Consider the following 17,205-nt stretch of genomic DNA (forward strand, 5'->3'; position numbering starts at 1 on the left):
TGGCGTTGTGCACGTTTTTGAATGACTATGCAAGGTCAACTCTTGGCATTGGTTTATTTCTCCCTTTTTGTGTAGAATATTGGGATTAATTAATAATGTACAAAGCCTGTACAACTGTAAAGATCATATAATGTAAGGAAGTGGTCACCAAAACTGTCTTCAAGGTCCTGGAGACCAGCAGGAGGTGCACGCTTTTGTTCCAACCCAGTACGATCACACCTGTTCCATCAGGGTCTTGATAAAATGTGGTTTCATATTGAAATGTCATATTGTAGGCTAAAATATGAGATGTAGCCTAATTATTCTGCTGGTCTTGCATTTATTCACAAAGCATCTCCGAGTAGGACTTCTGATCAAGGATCAGGACCCCCTCTGTCCATTCATTATAATCTAAAAGGCAAAATGTGTCCTAGAGCAGCACCCCTACTCTCAGAGATTATTTGTCAATACGGACCTTGGTGTTACTCGATGGAGCCTTAATTAATTACATTAATTAAATATAACATGTATATGTATAATGTATAAAATATGTAATCTTTCCTTGAGTGGCCCAGCCAGAGCCCGGACTCGAACCTGATCAAACGTTTCTGGAGAGACACTCCCCATCCATCCTGACAGAGCTTGAAAGAATCCACAGAGAAGAATGGGAGAAACTCCCCAAATGCAGGTGTGCCAAGCTTGTAGCGTCATACGCAAAGAAGACTCTCAGCTCGGGGATACGATCTAGCAACCTCTCAGTTACTGGCCCAATGCTCTAACCACTAGGCTACCTGCCGCCAGTGAATGCTTATGTAAATGTTATATTTTAGCTTTAATTGTTAATTTGCAGAAAAAAATTTGAAAAACCTGTTTTTACTTTGTCATTATGGGGTAGTGTGTAGATTGACGAGGGGGAGGGAACAACTTCTTATGGCTTGAATCCCGCTAACAGGATCGATATGACAACAGCCAGTGGAAGTGCAGGGCGCCAAATTCAAAACAACAGAAATCTGTCACGGCTCCTCCTCTGTAGTGCAGGGGCGGTTCCTCCTGCAGGCAGAGGATGGTCGTTAGTAATTGGAGTCACCTGGGCTCAAGGTATTTAAACTGTCACTAATCACCTCTCTCTCTCTCTCTCTCTCTCGCTTTGCTCCTCCAGGTATGAACCTGTTTTGTTTGTTCTTTTGTAGTTTTGCATAGTTTTCACTCAGTCATTCACACACACAGATTCACGCATCCCATGCACTTTACATACACCTTACATTATGATACTTCCACACCTCATTCATTTTTCTTAGTTTAAAGTTAATAGTTTTGTTTACAATAAAGAACATTTTTTAATTGGCCAATACCTGTTGTTCGCGTCCCCTCATTTTTGCCACAGGCTATGAGCCGGCCTGTGACAAATCTCATAATTAAAATGCCTCAAACATAGAAGTATTTTACACCATTTTAAAGATACATTTATTGTTAATCCCACCACAATGTCCGATTTAAAAAAGGCTTTATGACGAAAGCACACCAAACGATTATGTTAGGTCTGCACCTAGTCACAGAAAAACACAGCCATTTTTCCAGCTAAAGGAAATAGCATTATAAATATTCACTTACCTTTGATCTTCATCAGAATGCACTCCCAGGAATCCCAGTTCGACAAATGTTTGATTTGTTCGATAAAGTCAATTTATGTCCAAATACCTCCTTTTTGTTCGCGTTTAGCCCAGTAATCCAAATGCATGATGCGCAGGCCAGGTGAAAAGTAAAAAAGTTCCGTTACAGTCCGTAGAAACATGTCAAACGATGTATAGAATCAATCTTTAGGATGGTTTTAACATAAATCTTCAATGTTTCAACCGGAAAATTCCGGTTTGTCTGTAGAATTGCAATGGAACGCAAGCTACCTCTCGCAAGTGCAAGCTTGACCAGCTCATGCCACTCTGGCAGACCTCTGACTCATTCATATCCCATTCCCCCCTCCACAGTAGAAGCATCAAACAAGGTTTTAAAGACTGTTGACATCTAGTGGAAGCCTTAGGAAGTGCAATATGACCCCATAGACACTATATATTCGATAGGCAAAGAGTTGAAAAACTACAAACCTCAGATTTCCCACTTCCGGGTTGGATTTTTTCTCAGGTTTTTGACTGCCATATGAGTTCTGTTATACTCACATACATCATTCAAACAGTTTTAGAAACTTCAGAGTGTTTTCTATCCAAATATACTAATACTATGCATATATTAGCAACTGGGCCTGAGTAGCAGACAGTTTACTCTGGGCACCTTATTCACCCAAGCTACTCAATACTGCCCCCAGCCATAAGAAGTTATTAATCAATTTGGAAAAAGTCAAGGAGTCTGAATACTTTCCGAATGCACTGTAGATAAACAACAACATATGTTAGTCATAGCAAGAAAAAAATATTTATGTAACCTTTACTGAGGATGTTATTGTAGTTGACGTGGTCTGTTTTTATTTCATTTGTAGGTTGGACACTTTGAACATCGATGGCTGTTTTAAAGCATTTGAAAAAGTTAACATTGTGACAGATGGGAGCAATAATAAATATTACATGTTGCAATCTTCAGTTGTCTCTTTCCTATATTAAATGGATTTAAAATGTATTATTCTTTGTTGAGAATGTATGTGCAGCTGAAATTTTGCCTTTGAATTAATTACCAAAAAAATACATATTTTAAAAATACATATTTTGTCAATGCAATGTCTAAGTATTATATTGTCAACGTTCATTCAGGTTAGACAATTAACCAGATTTCAACCTCCCGGAAAACATGTATTTTCAATATTCTGAAAATATTAATTTTCAATGTCCAGAAAATACACCTTCTCTACTTTCAACATTCTGAAAATATATTTTTTAAACGCCCGGAAAATCGTTTTTTTTTTTTTTTTTAACTTTCATTCAGAACCCAGAATAAACCTAACTTCTTTCAGACTTCTTTTCAAAGTCATTTTGCTTACTAGGTACATTGGGCAGACTTGTCCTACCAAGTTAAGTCACAACAACACTGTCTACCACATGTGACATCGTCAGGCCTAACCAAGGCCATTTTTATTATGACTACATGTAAATATGTTAGATTAAGGCCATCAGACTGTTAAATAGCCATCACTAGCTGGTCTCCACCCAGTACCCTGACCTGAGCTTAGTAACTGTCACTAGCCATCTACCACAAAGGGCTAAGGGTGGCTACTTTGAGGAATTTGTTTAACACTTTTTTTGGTTACTACATGATTCCATATGTGTTATTCATAGTTTTGATTTGTTCACAATTATTTTACATTGTAGAAAATCGTACAAATAACGAAAAACCCTTGAATGAATAGGTGTGTCCAAACTTTTGACTGGTACTGTACTCCGGACTCCGACATTGCTCGTCCTAATATTTCTATATTTCCTATGTCCATTCTTTTTCTTTTAGATTTGTGTGTATTGTTAGATATTAGTGCACCGGTAGAGCTAGGAACACAAGCATTTCGCTACACCCGTTATTACATCTGCTAAATATGTGCATGCGACCAATTACATTTGACTTGATAAAAAAAAATATTTCAGTATTAAATACATTTAATCATTACAATAACAAACACTTCGTATCAGGTTGCAATAATAAATATAGTATGCAAAGGCCTTCATAAATACAAAAAATAAATGCAGGAAAACATTGTTACATTGTGTTTAGCCTAAATCAATCACATAATTATTCAGTATAAAAAAAATATTTTACTCCAGAGTTGTGAATACATTGCTACACAATAAATGAATAGATTAAAAAACAAAAATAAACGTGTGTCACGTTCTGACCTTTATTTCCGTTGTTTTGTATTTATTTAGTATGGTCAGGGCGTGAGTTGGGTGGGCAGTCTATGTTTGTTTTTCTATGTTTTGGGGCATTTCTATGTTTTCGGCCTAGTATGGTTCTCAATCAGAGGCAGGTGTCATTAGTTGTCTCTGATTGAGAATCATACTTAGGTAGCCTGGGTTGCACTGTTTGTTTGTGGGTGATTGTCTATGTTGATGGCTTGTTTCAGCACAGTCCATATGATTATTGTTATTTTGTTTACTGGTTTTGTATAGTTTTCAGTGTTCACTACTTTCTTTATTAAAGATTGACCATGGACACTTACCACGCCGCGTATTGGTCCTCAGATCCATCTCGCCTCTCCTCTTCAGATGAAGAGGAGGACGGCCGTGACAACGTGTAAATAAATAGACATACATAATCTCTACGCCACACGAACCTAACGCTCATTGGCTACTTAATGTCATGTCTAGTCTTTGTAGGTGTGCCAGCACCACTGACCTTATGTCTTCCCAGCCGCTTGCGCTGTATTCCTGCATAAATAAAATACAATTGTTAAGATTTTAGAATAGACAAATGTTGTATCATCACATAAATGCATCCAGATTTGGTGAATGTACTCTCTTTGTAAGACAAATTGATCAACCTACCGCGAGTTTCAAATAATTCACAAGGAATTTAAAGTAAAGGCTCATCTTTTTGTTCACTCTTTTGACAGATTTTGACAGTCTAGTTTTCATAGCCTTTACCTGTTGGAACAACATACAAATAATTAATTTAATATCAATTTGTCATTATAATAGAATGTTTTCCTTTTTGCGTTAATGTTAAGAGGCACAAATTACTTACGCATTGGTCCAGCTCCGAGGTCTGGCGATAGAGATCATTCATAAACTTGTCAAATGCTTTCTGGTTAGAGGAGGTGGACTCGTATTTACCACTGCTGTACAATTTCTTTATAGCATTCAGAGTTTGCGAAATGAAGACAATCTGTTCGTCAGCCTAGAAGAAGAGTGATTTGTATTAGTGCATGCCTTACTCTAAAATTGCTCAAATATATTTTTCTCCCATCAATCAACACAATACTCCATAATGACAAAGCCAAAACATGTTTTAGACATTTTTGCAAATTCATGAAAAAACTAAAAAAAGTGCTTTATCATTTGGGCTCCCGAGTGGCACAGCGGTCTAAGGCCCTGCATCTCAGTGCTTGAGGTGTCACTACATAAACTGGTTTGATTCCAGGCTGTATCACAATCGGCCGTGTTTGGGGATAAATCATTATGGGGTATTGTGTGTAGATTGATGAGGGGGGAAATGAACCACTTTAGAATAAGGCTGTAACCTAACAAAATGTGGAAAAAGTAAATGGCCCTGAATCCTTTCTGAATGAACTGTTAGAACTCTTAGAAAAAAGGGTGATGGATGAAAAATGCATTTTTCTTAAAGAGTTGAGGCTATGCATATTTCCTACCTTTAAATTATCGACTTGTCTGTATTGCTTGTCAGGGAAAGTGATGTGAGACTTTATGACCCTGAGATGCCAAAATATTTCACACAAATATTGCATTATTATAACTGTACATAAAGGAGTCAGGGAATTAAATTAAACACACAACAGCACATGAAATGTTGAAAAGATGGCAACAGCTCAATGACCAGGAACAAGTGAAAAACATCACCGTATCCTACCATTTTCTGAAGCATAGTTATGGTGTTGTTGCTGAACACTTGGAACATGCTCGGAGACCGAGGAGGTGTCTTCATCCAAGTGCATCCGATGGTTTTATGCCAGGTGCAAATCGTCAGGACCAAGCACATCCAAAGGCTGATTGAACTCATTTTAGCTTGGGGCTGTTGTAGTTCTCGGTCTGTCCGCAATCAACGTGGTGGTGCACTCCCGAAAGATAGCCTATTTTGTATAATTCCGACAAAAAAAAAAGGTTTTCCGAAAAGGATAAAGAGAGAAGTTGTTCTTCCTGATCGATCAATTTCTCAAATTCCCGAGTTCTGCCATGCTCCAACCTGTGTCGATCCTTTATACAATAACTATGCAAGGTGTTCCAAAAGTGAAAGGCGGAAGTCCCCGTACACTTTCATACCTGAGAGGGGGGGATGATGAAAAAAATATTCATGTGAATCCATTTCAGTCCGACTATGGCCTAAATAAATATCACCATATAGAACAAAACTGAGTTTGGCTTTTCACTTCGAAAACAATAGCATTTTATATTGTCCTTTTCATTTGCACACCGAAACTATGGTCTCCGCCTACGTTGTAACCACTTGCTTGAAGGGTAATTGTAGTTTGTGACCACAACTGCCTACTTAAAATACAGATCAACCTTGTATGGGTTATATCAATTACACACTCAACATCGCGTTATTTCGTTTAAGAAACGGGTTTGGGGGGTCTGACATATTTTGGTAGAGCCCCTCCTATATGCTCCCGGTTTTCAGAATAAGACACTGGTAGCCTATGCAGTGCACAGGCAGTACAGACCTTAACATTTAAATTGGAGCCTATAATGCGGGTGCTTTTGAATCTGGGCCTGTAGGCATGTGTGTGTAAAAAATAGGCCTGTCAGGTCGATCATCTGTCAGAGTATTCCAAAGGCCCGTCAGGTAGATCATCTGTCAAAGTTTTCCATAGTCGTGTGTTTAATGGACTTTTAAATACATATTTAGGTTATTCATCCAGATATATACATTGATGGGACGTCTGCATCTATTATCTTTCCACTCTAGGGACTGAAGAGTAACAGTATGGTTTTAAGAGCGATTGCTTTACTCAATTGAAATAACATTCAAAATTCAAAATGATAATTATATTACATGATATCCAGTATATGTGTACTTTAAATTATTAACAACTATACAAATCAACAATGTTTTACAGTGATATGATGACAGTCAAATGATTCATTGTCTTAAAGTGTATTCTAAAGGCGTTAATTGTTTTTAATTGAAGATGAGGTTGATACGGAATTATGAGAAGGAATAAGATAACATTTAGGATAACGTTTCATGGAGAAATGTCTTCATTCAACGGTTGACTCACATATTACATTTGAACAAAATTACTAGCACAATTCCAACAAATATAAGCTGTGTGTGTGTCCGTTTATTCAAATATTATACACACACTTAGAAAAAGGTTCTATATAGATCCTTCAGGGGTGCCATATACAGTTGAAGTCGGAAGGTTACATACACCTTAGCCAAATACATTTAAACTCAGTTTTTCACAATTCCTGACATTTACTCAGAGTAAAAATTCCCTGTTTTATGTCAGTTAGGATCACCACTTTATTTTAAGAATGTGAAATGTCAGAATAATAGTAGAGATAATGATTTATTTCAGCTTTTATTTATTTTGTCACATTCCCAGTGGGTCAGAAGTTTACATACACTAAATTAGTATTTAGTAGCATTGCTTTTAAAATGTTTAACTTGGGTCAAATATTTCGGGTAGCTTTCCACAAGCTTCCCACAATAAGTTAGGTGAATTTTGTCCCATTCCTCCTGAAAGAGCAGGTGTAAATGAGTCAGGTTTGTAGCCTCCTTGGCCGCACACGCTTTTTCAGTTCTACCCACACATTTTCTATAGGACTCCAATACCTTAACTTTGTTGTCCGTAAGCCATTTTGCCACAACTTTGAACGTACGCTTGGTGTCAATGTCCATTTGGAAGACCCATTTTCGACCAAGCTTTAACTTCCTGACTGATGTCTTGAGATGTTGCTTCAATATATTCACATAATTTTCCTTCCTCATGATGACCTCAATTTTGTGAAGAGCACCAGTCCCTTTTGCAGCAAAGTACCCCCCACAACATGATGCTGCCACTCCCGTGCTTCACGGTTGGTATGGTGTTATTCGGCTTGCAAGCCTCCCCCTTTTTCCTCCAAACATAACGATGGTCATTATGGCCAAACAGTTCTATTTTTGTTTCATCAGACCAGAGGACATTTCTCCAAAAAGTACGATCTTTGTCCCCATGTGCAGTTGCAAACCGTAGTCTGGCATTTTTATGGTGGTTTTGGAGCAGTGGCTTCTTCCTTGCTTAGCGGCCTTTCAGGTTATGACAATATAGGACTCGTTTTACTGTGGATATAGGTACTTTTGTACCTGTTTCCTCCAGCATCTTCACAAGGTCCTTTGCTGTTGTTTTGGGATTGATTTGCACTTTTCGCACCAAAGTACGTTCATCTCTAGTAGACAGAACACGTCTCCTTCCTGAGCGATATGATGGCTGCGTGTTCCCATTGTTTTTATACTCATACTATTGTTTGTACAGATGAACGTGGTGCCTTCAGGCGTTTGGAAATTGATTTTTCAAAATAGCCACCCTTTGCCTTGATGACAGCTTTGTACACTCTTGGCATTCTCTCAACCAGCTTCACCTGGAATGCTTTTCTAACTGTCTTGAAGGAGTTCCCACATATGCTGAGCTCTTGTTGGCTGCTTTTCCTTCTCTCTGAGGTCCAACTCATCCCAAACATACTGGGTTAAGGTTGGGTGATTGTGGAGGCCAGGTCATCTGATTCAGCACTCCATTATTCTCCTCCTTGGTCAAATAGCCCATACACAGCCTGACGGTGTGTTGGGTAATTGTCATGTTGAAAAACAAATGATAGTCCCACTAAGCACAAACCAGATCTGATGGTGTATCGCTGCAGAATGCTGTTATAGTCATGCTGGTTAAGTGTGTCTTGAATACTGAATAAATCACAGACAGTGACACCAGCAAAGCACCCACACACCATCACACCTCCTCCTACATGCCTCATGGTGGGAACGATACATGCGGAGATCATCCCTTCACCTCACAAAGACGTGTCTCAGAAAGACACAGCGTTTGGAACCAAAAATCTCAAATTTTGACTCATCAGACCAAAGGGCAGATTTCCACCGGTCTAATAACCATTGCTTGTGTTTCTTGGCCTAAGCAAGTCTATTTTCTTTGTGGTGTCCTTTAGTAGTGGTTTATTTGCAGTAATTCGACCATGAAGGCCTGATTCACACAGTCTCCTCTGAACAGATGATGTTGAGGTGTGTCTGTTCCTTGAACTCCGTGAAGCATTTATTTGGGCTGCAATTTCTGAGGCAGGAACTCTAATGAACTTATTCTCTACAGCAGAGGTATCTCTAGGTCTTCCTTTCCTTTGGCTGTCCTCATGAGAGGTAGTTTCATCCTAGCGCTTGATGGTTTTTCCCGACTGCACTTGAAGAAACTTTCAAAGTTCTTGACATTTTTCAGATTGACTCACCTTCATGTCTTAAAGTAATGATGGACTGTTGATTCTCTTTGCTTATTTTAGCTGTTCTTTCCAAAATATGGACTTGGTCTTTAAACAAATAGGGCTGTCTTCTGTGTACCACCCCTAACTTGTCACAACACAACTGATTGGCTCAAACGCATTAAGAAGGAAATACAGTGTATTCTGCCCTTTGAGTTGCGTTCCCATGCAAAACTAGACAGATAGCTAACAACTAAGTCTTCAATAAAACTCCCAAGGCGTGACTTTTCTTGAATGAATATATTGAAAACGTTTATGTTGTGAAACTGCAAAATACAGAAAAGAATATACTTTAGTATTCAATTCACACCGACAGTAGCTGTACATTATACATTTGAAGTTGCATAAATACAAAGCACGTGCTAAGGTACCATGCATCTGGCATGATGCCAAACCATATAGCTAATTGTTACTCATATGGTAATTGGCTCCTTTCATTACTCTAATAGTGTACAACCATTTATGTAGAATAACAAAGCATATTACACTAGGAACAGTAACAAACTACAGTATTGTATATATTACAATTAGTTTGCATGACGCACGAGCAAAGTAATACTGCTAATGACATACATGAAAAGCATTGCAATTTGTGAGTAAATGCAACCAACATTGACATGTAAGCAACTCTATCAATAACAAGATTATAATCATTAGCTAAATGCTTGAATTGAACTTACAAACAAATATTTTCCAAGGCTGAAGCGTGACAAGAAATAACTACATTGAAAGACCTGCACCGTAGCGTTGTTTGTAGCTGCTTCTATGCGTGCAGAACAAATTCTCTACTTCCTGTTTGCGTTGTCTTTCTAAGTACCAGAAACATCCACTAGGGGGCAAATAACACCATTGCACACAATGAAAATCCAATTGAACCCTTGTAATAAAATAATCTGTTACCTTCTAACAGGATGGCAGCACACTCCCCGCCTGGTATAATGAAATTGTGCCACTATGAAATAAAACATATCAAGAAACAAATAATGCCCTTTCTATTTTTATCTTTTCTCTAGGATGCTTCAGAAAGAAGAACAACAATCTCTGAGATTGGTCTCAGAAACACCTTAGCAGCTCCTTGCTTGACAATTTTTAGTTCTACTTTCCTAACCTTTTTGTCAGTACTGGGAAAGGTTTTTACCACAAGCCCGACTGGCCAGTCATTTCTGTGTGCCTGACTGTCTTTCAATAAGACAACATCTCCCACTTTTACATTTGGCTTTTCTGCTGTCCATTTTCTGCGTCTCTGCAGCGTTGTCAGGTACTCCTGTCTCCACCTTTTCCAAAAGGTGTCAGCGAGACACTGGACTTGCTTCCACTGTTTTCCATGAAGGTCGTTCATGCTGAAGTATCCAGAAGGGGCTGAGGTAGCGCTGGTCTTTTGTGTAAGTAACATTGAGGGTGTGAGAATGGTAGGCATGTCAGGGTCAGTTGATACTGACACTAAGGGTCTCGCATTGATTATTGCCATAACTTCAGACATAAGAGTGCTCAAGACCTCATGTGTGAGACGAATGGAGCCCGTCTGAAACAGCATAGCATCAAGAATACGTCTGGCAACCCCAATGAGTCTCTCCCAAGAACCACCCATATGAGACGAGTGTGGAGGATTAAATATCCAAGTACATCCCTTATCTGAGAGGTATTTAGTCAGTTCTGAGTCATTTGTGTCGATACCCAGTTCCCTGCAGGCACCTATAAAGTTTGTACCTCGATCAGAGCGTAGCACTTTTGCTGGACCACGGATAGAGAAAAAACGCCTCAGCGCGTTGATGAAGCTGGATGTGGACATGGATTCGATAAGCTCGATATGGACTGCTCTAGTAGACATACATGTAAAGAGCACCGCCCAGCGCTTGGAGTCTGCACTACCACCTCTAGTGCGACGAGTTATGACATTCCATGGTCCAAACACATCAAGTCCAACGCTGGTGAATGGTGGTTCAGATGTGAGTCTGTCTGCAGGCAAGTCAGCCATTTTTTGGTCAACTAACCTCCCTCTAACCTTGCGGCAGGTGACACACTTGTGAATGATACCAGAGACCAGACGTTTGCTCCCAATAATCCAGAAGCCTGCTGCTCGAATAGCTCCATCTGAAAAATGACGGCCTTGGTGAGCCACTTGCTCGTGATAATGTCTTACCAGCAGAGTGGCAACATGATGTGTCCGTGGGATGATGAGAGGATGTTTTTCGTCTTGTAACATTTCGGCGGAGGATAAGCGGCCTCCCACCCTCAGCAACCCATCCTCATCAATCACTGGGTTCAGCTTTTTGAGTGTACTTTGCTTTGGGAACTCTTTTCCTTTTTCAATGCATTTGAATTCCTCTCTGAAGGCTTCATGTTGCACACAGTGAATGATTGCTGTTTTGGCTTGTAACAACTCACTTGTACTGCATGGTTTATTACAGTCATGCCAGCCTCTGCAGCTGTTGTTGTCTGCACCTTCATGGAAGGATCTGGCAACATGAATGAGTCGTGCTGTGGCTCGATTGAGAGCTTTCCAGCTTGAGAACCTCTCAAAGCGATGAGAGCCGAGTTGAGCTCCAGAAACTTTAGAGGCAAAGACAGTGACGTCTGGTCGAATCTCTGCATCTTTGTGAGGCTCTACAAGGTCAAAATTGATGTTCTCAGTCTTACTCGAGTTTGTTTGGGTCAGGAACGGTGGACCTGAGAACCAACTAGTGTGTTTTAAGAGCGCAGCAAGTATGGGCCTGGTTGCATGGTCTGCTGGATTGCTGTCAGTGTTTACATAGCACCACTGATCTGGATGGGTAGACTTCCTGATGCGAGTTACCCTATTGGCAACATAAACGTAGAATCTTTTGGTGACATTGTGGATGTAACCGAGAACTATCTTACTGTCTGTGTAGAACTTGGCTGCATGTACATCAATGTCCATTTCGTCTTTGATCAGTTCATACATCTCAACAGCTAGCAAAGCCGCACACAGTTCTAGGCGTGGGATAGTGTGGGCCGGACGAGGGGCCAATTTTGATTTCCCCATGACAAATCCAACATGGCATTGACCTTCCGAGTCAATAACTCTCAGGTAGGCTACTGCTCCTATGGCTACTGTAGAGGCATCCGAGAAGATGTGTAGCTCTCTTCTTTGAGTGGTAGACAAGGAGACTGGGATGTAGGTCCGCTGAATATTCATATGTTCCAACTCCATCAAAGATTCCTTCCACATTTTCCATTCCTCTTCTTTTTCTGTGGGAAGAGGGGCATCCCACTCACTCTGATCAGAAGAGAGTTCTCTGATTAAGGCTTTACCTTGCATTGTTATTGGAGCCACGAACCCAAGGGGGTCATAAAGACTATTCACTGTGGACAGGATGCCTCTCCGGGTAAAAGGCTTCTCATTGTGGGACACCTGGAATGAGAAGCTGTCTGTTTCCAGGTTCCAGGAAAGTCCCAGACTCCGTTGAAAGGGAAGAGGATCCACTCCTAGGTCCAGATCTTTTAAGTCTTTTGCACGGTCCTCCATAGGGAAGGCTTCCATAACTGTTTTGCTATTGGATGCAATCTTGTGTAGTTTCATGTTGGACTCCGCCAACATTGCTTGTGTTTTTCTTAGAATGTTGATAGCTTCTTCTGTAGCAGCTACTGATGTCAGACCATCATCGACGTAGAAGTTCCTCACTACATATTGCTTGGGTTCTGACCCGTGTTCCTTCTCACCCTGTAGCGCTGCTCGTCTCATGCAGTAGATGGCTACGGCTGGTGAAGGGCTGTTCCCAAATACATGGACTTTCATCCTGTACTCGGTTATGTTTCTATCTGGGTTGTTGTCTTCATACCAGAGAAACCTTAAGTAATCTCTGTGATCCTCACGTACACCAAAACAGTAAAACATTTGTTGCACATCTGCTGTTAGTGCAATGCAATCCTTGCGGAAACGCATTAGGACACCCAAGAGTGTGTTGTTTAAGTCTGGACCACTGAGCAGAACATCGTTAAGTGACACGCCTTGACACTTAGCACTGGAGTCAAATACTACTCTTATTTGTTCAGGCTTTTGTGGATGGTAAACACCAAATATGGGCAGATACCAACGTTCTTTGTCTCCCTCTAGTGGCTGTGAAGGTTCGGCTTGGTCGTTATCCAGCATCTTTTGCATGAAGTCAATAAAATGACGCTTCATGTCAGGTTTTTTGTCTAAAGTCCTGCGAAGTGATGTGAGACGGTTCATGGCCTGCTCCCTGTTATTAGGGAGGCGACGTCTAGTGGGGCGAAAGGGTAGTGGAGCCACCCAGTTGTTTCCATCATCCTGGAAAACCTGTTTGTCCATAATGTCCAAGAAGGCTTTGTCCTCCACTGATGGTGCTGGTTTATCATCGTCTTGTGTTTTGTCGAACACGGAACATCCCAGGCTGTCTGTGTTCACAGTTGTGATTGGATCTCTCGATTGCACTGTAGAGGGAGAGATGTGTTTCTGAGCTACGCTGTTGTAGTTCTCTTTTACCTGGATGATGTCAGGGCAAGGGCTCAGATAGGATGTGCGACCATTTTGAAGTATGTTTGTCCTGAACACGTTAACATTGGCTGGTCGGTGAGCCGTTCCCAGACAGACCTCACCCACGATGACCCACCCGAGGTCGAGTCGCTGTGCATAAGGAGTGTCGTGGGGCCCATTGATTTGCTCTCGTACCTTGTGTACCCTTAAGATGTCTCGTCCTAAGAGCAGGAGGATGGGAGCGTCTGGGTCCACTGCTGGAATTTTGTCCATAACTGGTTGCAGATGGGGATGATGATACGCAATGTCGGGGGAGGGAATCTCCATCCTATCGTCTGGCATCATATCACACTCTATCAGAGTAGGGAGAGTGAGCTGCATGTGTCCATCTATAGACTCCACCATGAAGTTGACGGCTCTCCTGCCCGAAGTCTCTGTTACCCCAGAACACGTCTTCATTGTGTATGGAGCAGAGTTGTCATTGATGTTGAAGAGACTGAAAAACTCTGTCTTGGCCAGAGATTTGTTACTCTGTTCATCAAGTACTACATACATTTTGACAGCTTTCTCTCTTTTCCCAGCCGGATAAGCTTTGACTAGGCATATTTTTGAACATGATCTTGGATTGACTGCCTCACCACAGATCTCTGTACACTTTGAGGTGACAGATAAAAGAGCATCGTCACCTTGCTCCCCGCCATGCTCCGTCTCTGCTGTAGCGGTGTCTGTATTTGAAGGGGCTGGGCCTGGATGCAGAGCAGCAAGATGCCTGTCGCTGTCGCACTCAGAGCACTTGATTGAAACCTTACAGTCTTTAGCTCTGTGCTGAGTTGACCCACAACATCGGAAACAAATGCCATTGTCTTTGAGATATGATTTGCGCTCATCTAGAGTTTTGTATCTAAACCCACGACACTTTTTAAGAGGATGAGGCTTGTTATGTATTGGACAGTGATGGTCAGGGTTTTCAACCTTTGTCTTACTGGGTTTGGTTTGGTGGTCTGAGGCCTCAGATGACACATCTGTCTTGTATACAGTCACAGGTGTCTTGCTGCTGTACCTGGCAGGTTTCTCACTTTTCATGGGCACCTGGTTAGTTGAGGTGTAGAGGGTGAAGCTGGGGTCATTTCTAATTTTCGCCTGATTCCTGATGAATCTCGAGAATAACGAGAATGGTGGGAATGCTACCCGATAGTCCTCCTTATATTTGGATCCCTGTGCTATCCATTTTTCTTGTAAACTGAATGGAAGTTTCTCTACAATAGGGTTTACCCCCCGAGATGTGTCCAGATAAGCGAGGCCTGGAAGGTACCCTTCTACTTTAGCACACTCCAGTTCGAGAAGAATGTCACCTAGTTCTCTTAGTTTGTGATTGTCTTTGTTAGCCAGTTTTGGAAAATCCTCAATTTTCTTCAACAGTGCATTCTCGATCACTTCGGGTGTACCATAGCACTCTTCTAGTCGTTGCCAGACCATGTTAAGTCCTGCTGTTGCGTTGAAAATATGGACAGATCTAATTCTGTTTGCTTGCTCAGACGACTCTGCCCCTAGCCACTTGGTAATTAGATCTAACTCTTCCCTGGCTGATAAATTCAAGTCTCTGGTCGCATTGAGAAAGGATGCTTTCCATGCCCAATAATTTTCAGGACGATCATCAAACTTCAGGAGTCCGGAACTCACCATCTCACGGCGTAGGAGGTACTTGATGAGGTCTGGTGCCACTTGTGACTCAGGGAAGTTTTGTGTGTGTGACTGGAAGTGGGCTTGTTTTCCATTTCCACCATGCTGCTGTTCATTCCTTTTGAACGGAGAGTCTCTGCTTATGCTCCGTTGTTTGCTACTTTCTAGATTGTGGCATGTAGCTGGGTCAACACTAAGCTCGTTTCTCCACTTCAAATGGAAGTTCAGCAAAGTAGGGCCTAGCATGTTGTTGCACATACTCACATGTACGTTGGACTGGACTTAAGGGCTGTGTCCCTGTGTCTAGTTCTTTGCGAAGCTCTCTGCGTTCTGATCCTACAACTTCTTCAAAGGCTGCAGCTTCAGCCAACGCAGCAGCAGCTGCTCTCTCAACTTGGAGAACAGATAAACTTGCCTCGAGGTCAGCTTTTTGCTTCAACAAGCTGGCCTCTATTTCTGCCCTTTGTTTCATCACAGAAGCTTCCTTCTCAGCATAAGAGACTTGTGCGCGTGCTGCGTCCGCCTTGGTGCGTGCTTTGACGGCTGCAAAACTCACCGTTGAGGATCTGCTTGACTGTTTTGATGACCTTGATCTTGTAGATTGAGACTTGGTCCCAATGTGCTGAAGAGGCTCTTCCATCTCTCTCTGTTGAACACCTGACTCTGGTTGTTGCATCGTAGACTGCTGGTCTTCCCTAGGATAAGAGGCTTTGTTGGCTGATGAACGTAGAAACATAACCACCGTGTGCAGTTATTCTTGTGCTTGAGCCCGCTGTGATGATGTTTTTTCACTATTCTGCCCTTTGAGTTGCGTTCCCATGCAAAACTAGACAGATAGCTAACAACTAAGTCTTCAATAAAACTCCCAAGGCGTGACTTTTCTTGAATGAATATATTGAAAACGTTTATGTTGTGAAACTGCAAAATACAGAAAAGAATATACTTTAGTATTCAATTCACACCGACAGTAGCTGTACATTATACATTTGAAGTTGCATAAATACAAAGCACGTGCTAAGGTACCATGCATCTGGCACGATGCCAAACCATATAGCTAATTGTTACTCATATGGTAATTGGCTCCTTTCATTACTCTAATAGTGTACAACCATTTATGTAGAATAACAAAGCATATTACACTAGGAACAGTAACAAACTACAGTATTGTATATATTACAATTAGTTTGCATGACGCACGAGCAAAGTAATACTGCTAACGACATACATGAAAAGCATTGCAATTTGTGAGTAAATGCAACCAACATTGACATGTAAGCAACTCTATCAATAACAAGATTATAATCATTAGCTAAATGCTTGAATTAAACTTACAAACAAATATTTTCCAAGGCTGAAGCGTGACAAGAAATAACTACATTGAAAGACCTGCACCGTAGCGTTGTTTGTAGCTGCTTCTATGCGTGCAGAACAAATTCTCTACTTCCTGTTTGCGTTGTCTTTCTAAGTACCAGAAACATCCACTAGGGGGCAAATAACACCATTGCACACAATGAAAATCCAATTGAACCCTTGTAATAAAATAATATGTTACCTTCTAACAGGATGGCAGCACACAGTGCCTTGCGAAAGTTTTCGGCCCCCTTGAACTTTGCGACCTTTTGCCACATTTCAGGCTTCAAACATAAAGATATAAAACTGTATTTTTTTGTGAAGAATCAACAACAAGTGGGACACAATCATGAAGTGGAACGACATTTATTGGATATTTCAAACTTTTTTAACAAATCAAAAACTGAAAAATTGGGCGTGCAAAATTATTCAGCCCCCTTAAGTTAATACTTTGTAGCGCCACCTTTTGCTGCGATTACAGCTGTAAGTCGCTTGGGGTATGTCTCTATCAGTTTTGCACATCGAGAGACTGACATTTTTTCCCATTCCTCCTTGCAAAACAGCTCGAGCTCAGTGAGGTTGGATGGAGAGCATTTGTGAACAGCAGTTTCC

The 17,205-nt window shown here is 41.1% G+C and overlaps 2 protein-coding genes across 2 annotated transcripts; both read right to left on the reverse strand.

The window, feature by feature from the left end:
• Positions 1–4,196: 4,196 nt before the first annotated feature.
• On the reverse strand, positions 4,197–5,646 carry LOC149978889 (interferon a3-like). The gene is made up of 5 exons (XM_090194307.1): positions 5,497–5,646; positions 5,279–5,329; positions 4,654–4,806; positions 4,455–4,553; positions 4,197–4,337 (listed from the first exon to the last, which is right to left on the reverse strand). Exons 1-5 carry the CDS (start codon positions 5,644–5,646, stop codon positions 4,251–4,253), a joined length of 540 nt encoding a protein of 179 aa, XP_090050433.1. The 3' UTR covers positions 4,197–4,250.
• Positions 5,647–9,332: 3,686 nt separating this feature from the next.
• On the reverse strand, positions 9,333–16,710 carry LOC110498840 (uncharacterized). Its single transcript, XM_090194436.1, has 2 exons — positions 16,576–16,710; positions 9,333–16,161 (listed from the first exon to the last, which is right to left on the reverse strand). Exon 2 carries the CDS (start codon positions 15,499–15,501, stop codon positions 10,117–10,119), a length of 5,385 nt encoding a protein of 1,794 aa, XP_090050562.1. The 5' UTR covers positions 15,502–16,161; positions 16,576–16,710; the 3' UTR covers positions 9,333–10,116.
• Between the last annotated feature and the right edge of the window lie 495 nt (positions 16,711–17,205).

Source organism: Oncorhynchus mykiss, chromosome 13 (assembly GCF_057628025.1).
Source record: "Oncorhynchus mykiss isolate SJ-2025 chromosome 13, ASM5762802v1, whole genome shotgun sequence".
Taxonomy (NCBI): Eukaryota; Metazoa; Chordata; class Actinopteri; order Salmoniformes; family Salmonidae; genus Oncorhynchus; species Oncorhynchus mykiss.

Bases quoted from the DNA above. Each gene is read 5' to 3' on its own strand.
- LOC149978889 (XM_090194307.1), bottom strand. From the start codon at position 5,646: ATGAGTTCAATCAGCCTTTGGATGTGCTTGGTCCTGACGATTTGCACC. The intron at 5,330-5,496 runs GTAGGATACGGT...AGGGTCATAAAG, and splicing joins TAACTATGCTTCAGAAAATG to TCTCACATCACTTTCCCTGA. The intron at 4,554-4,653 runs GTAAGTAATTTG...TTGTTCCAACAG, and splicing joins CCTCGGAGCTGGACCAATGC to GTAAAGGCTATGAAAACTAG.
- LOC110498840 (XM_090194436.1), bottom strand. From the start codon at position 15,501: ATGTGCAACAACATGCTAGGCCCTACTTTGCTGAACTTCCATTTGAAG.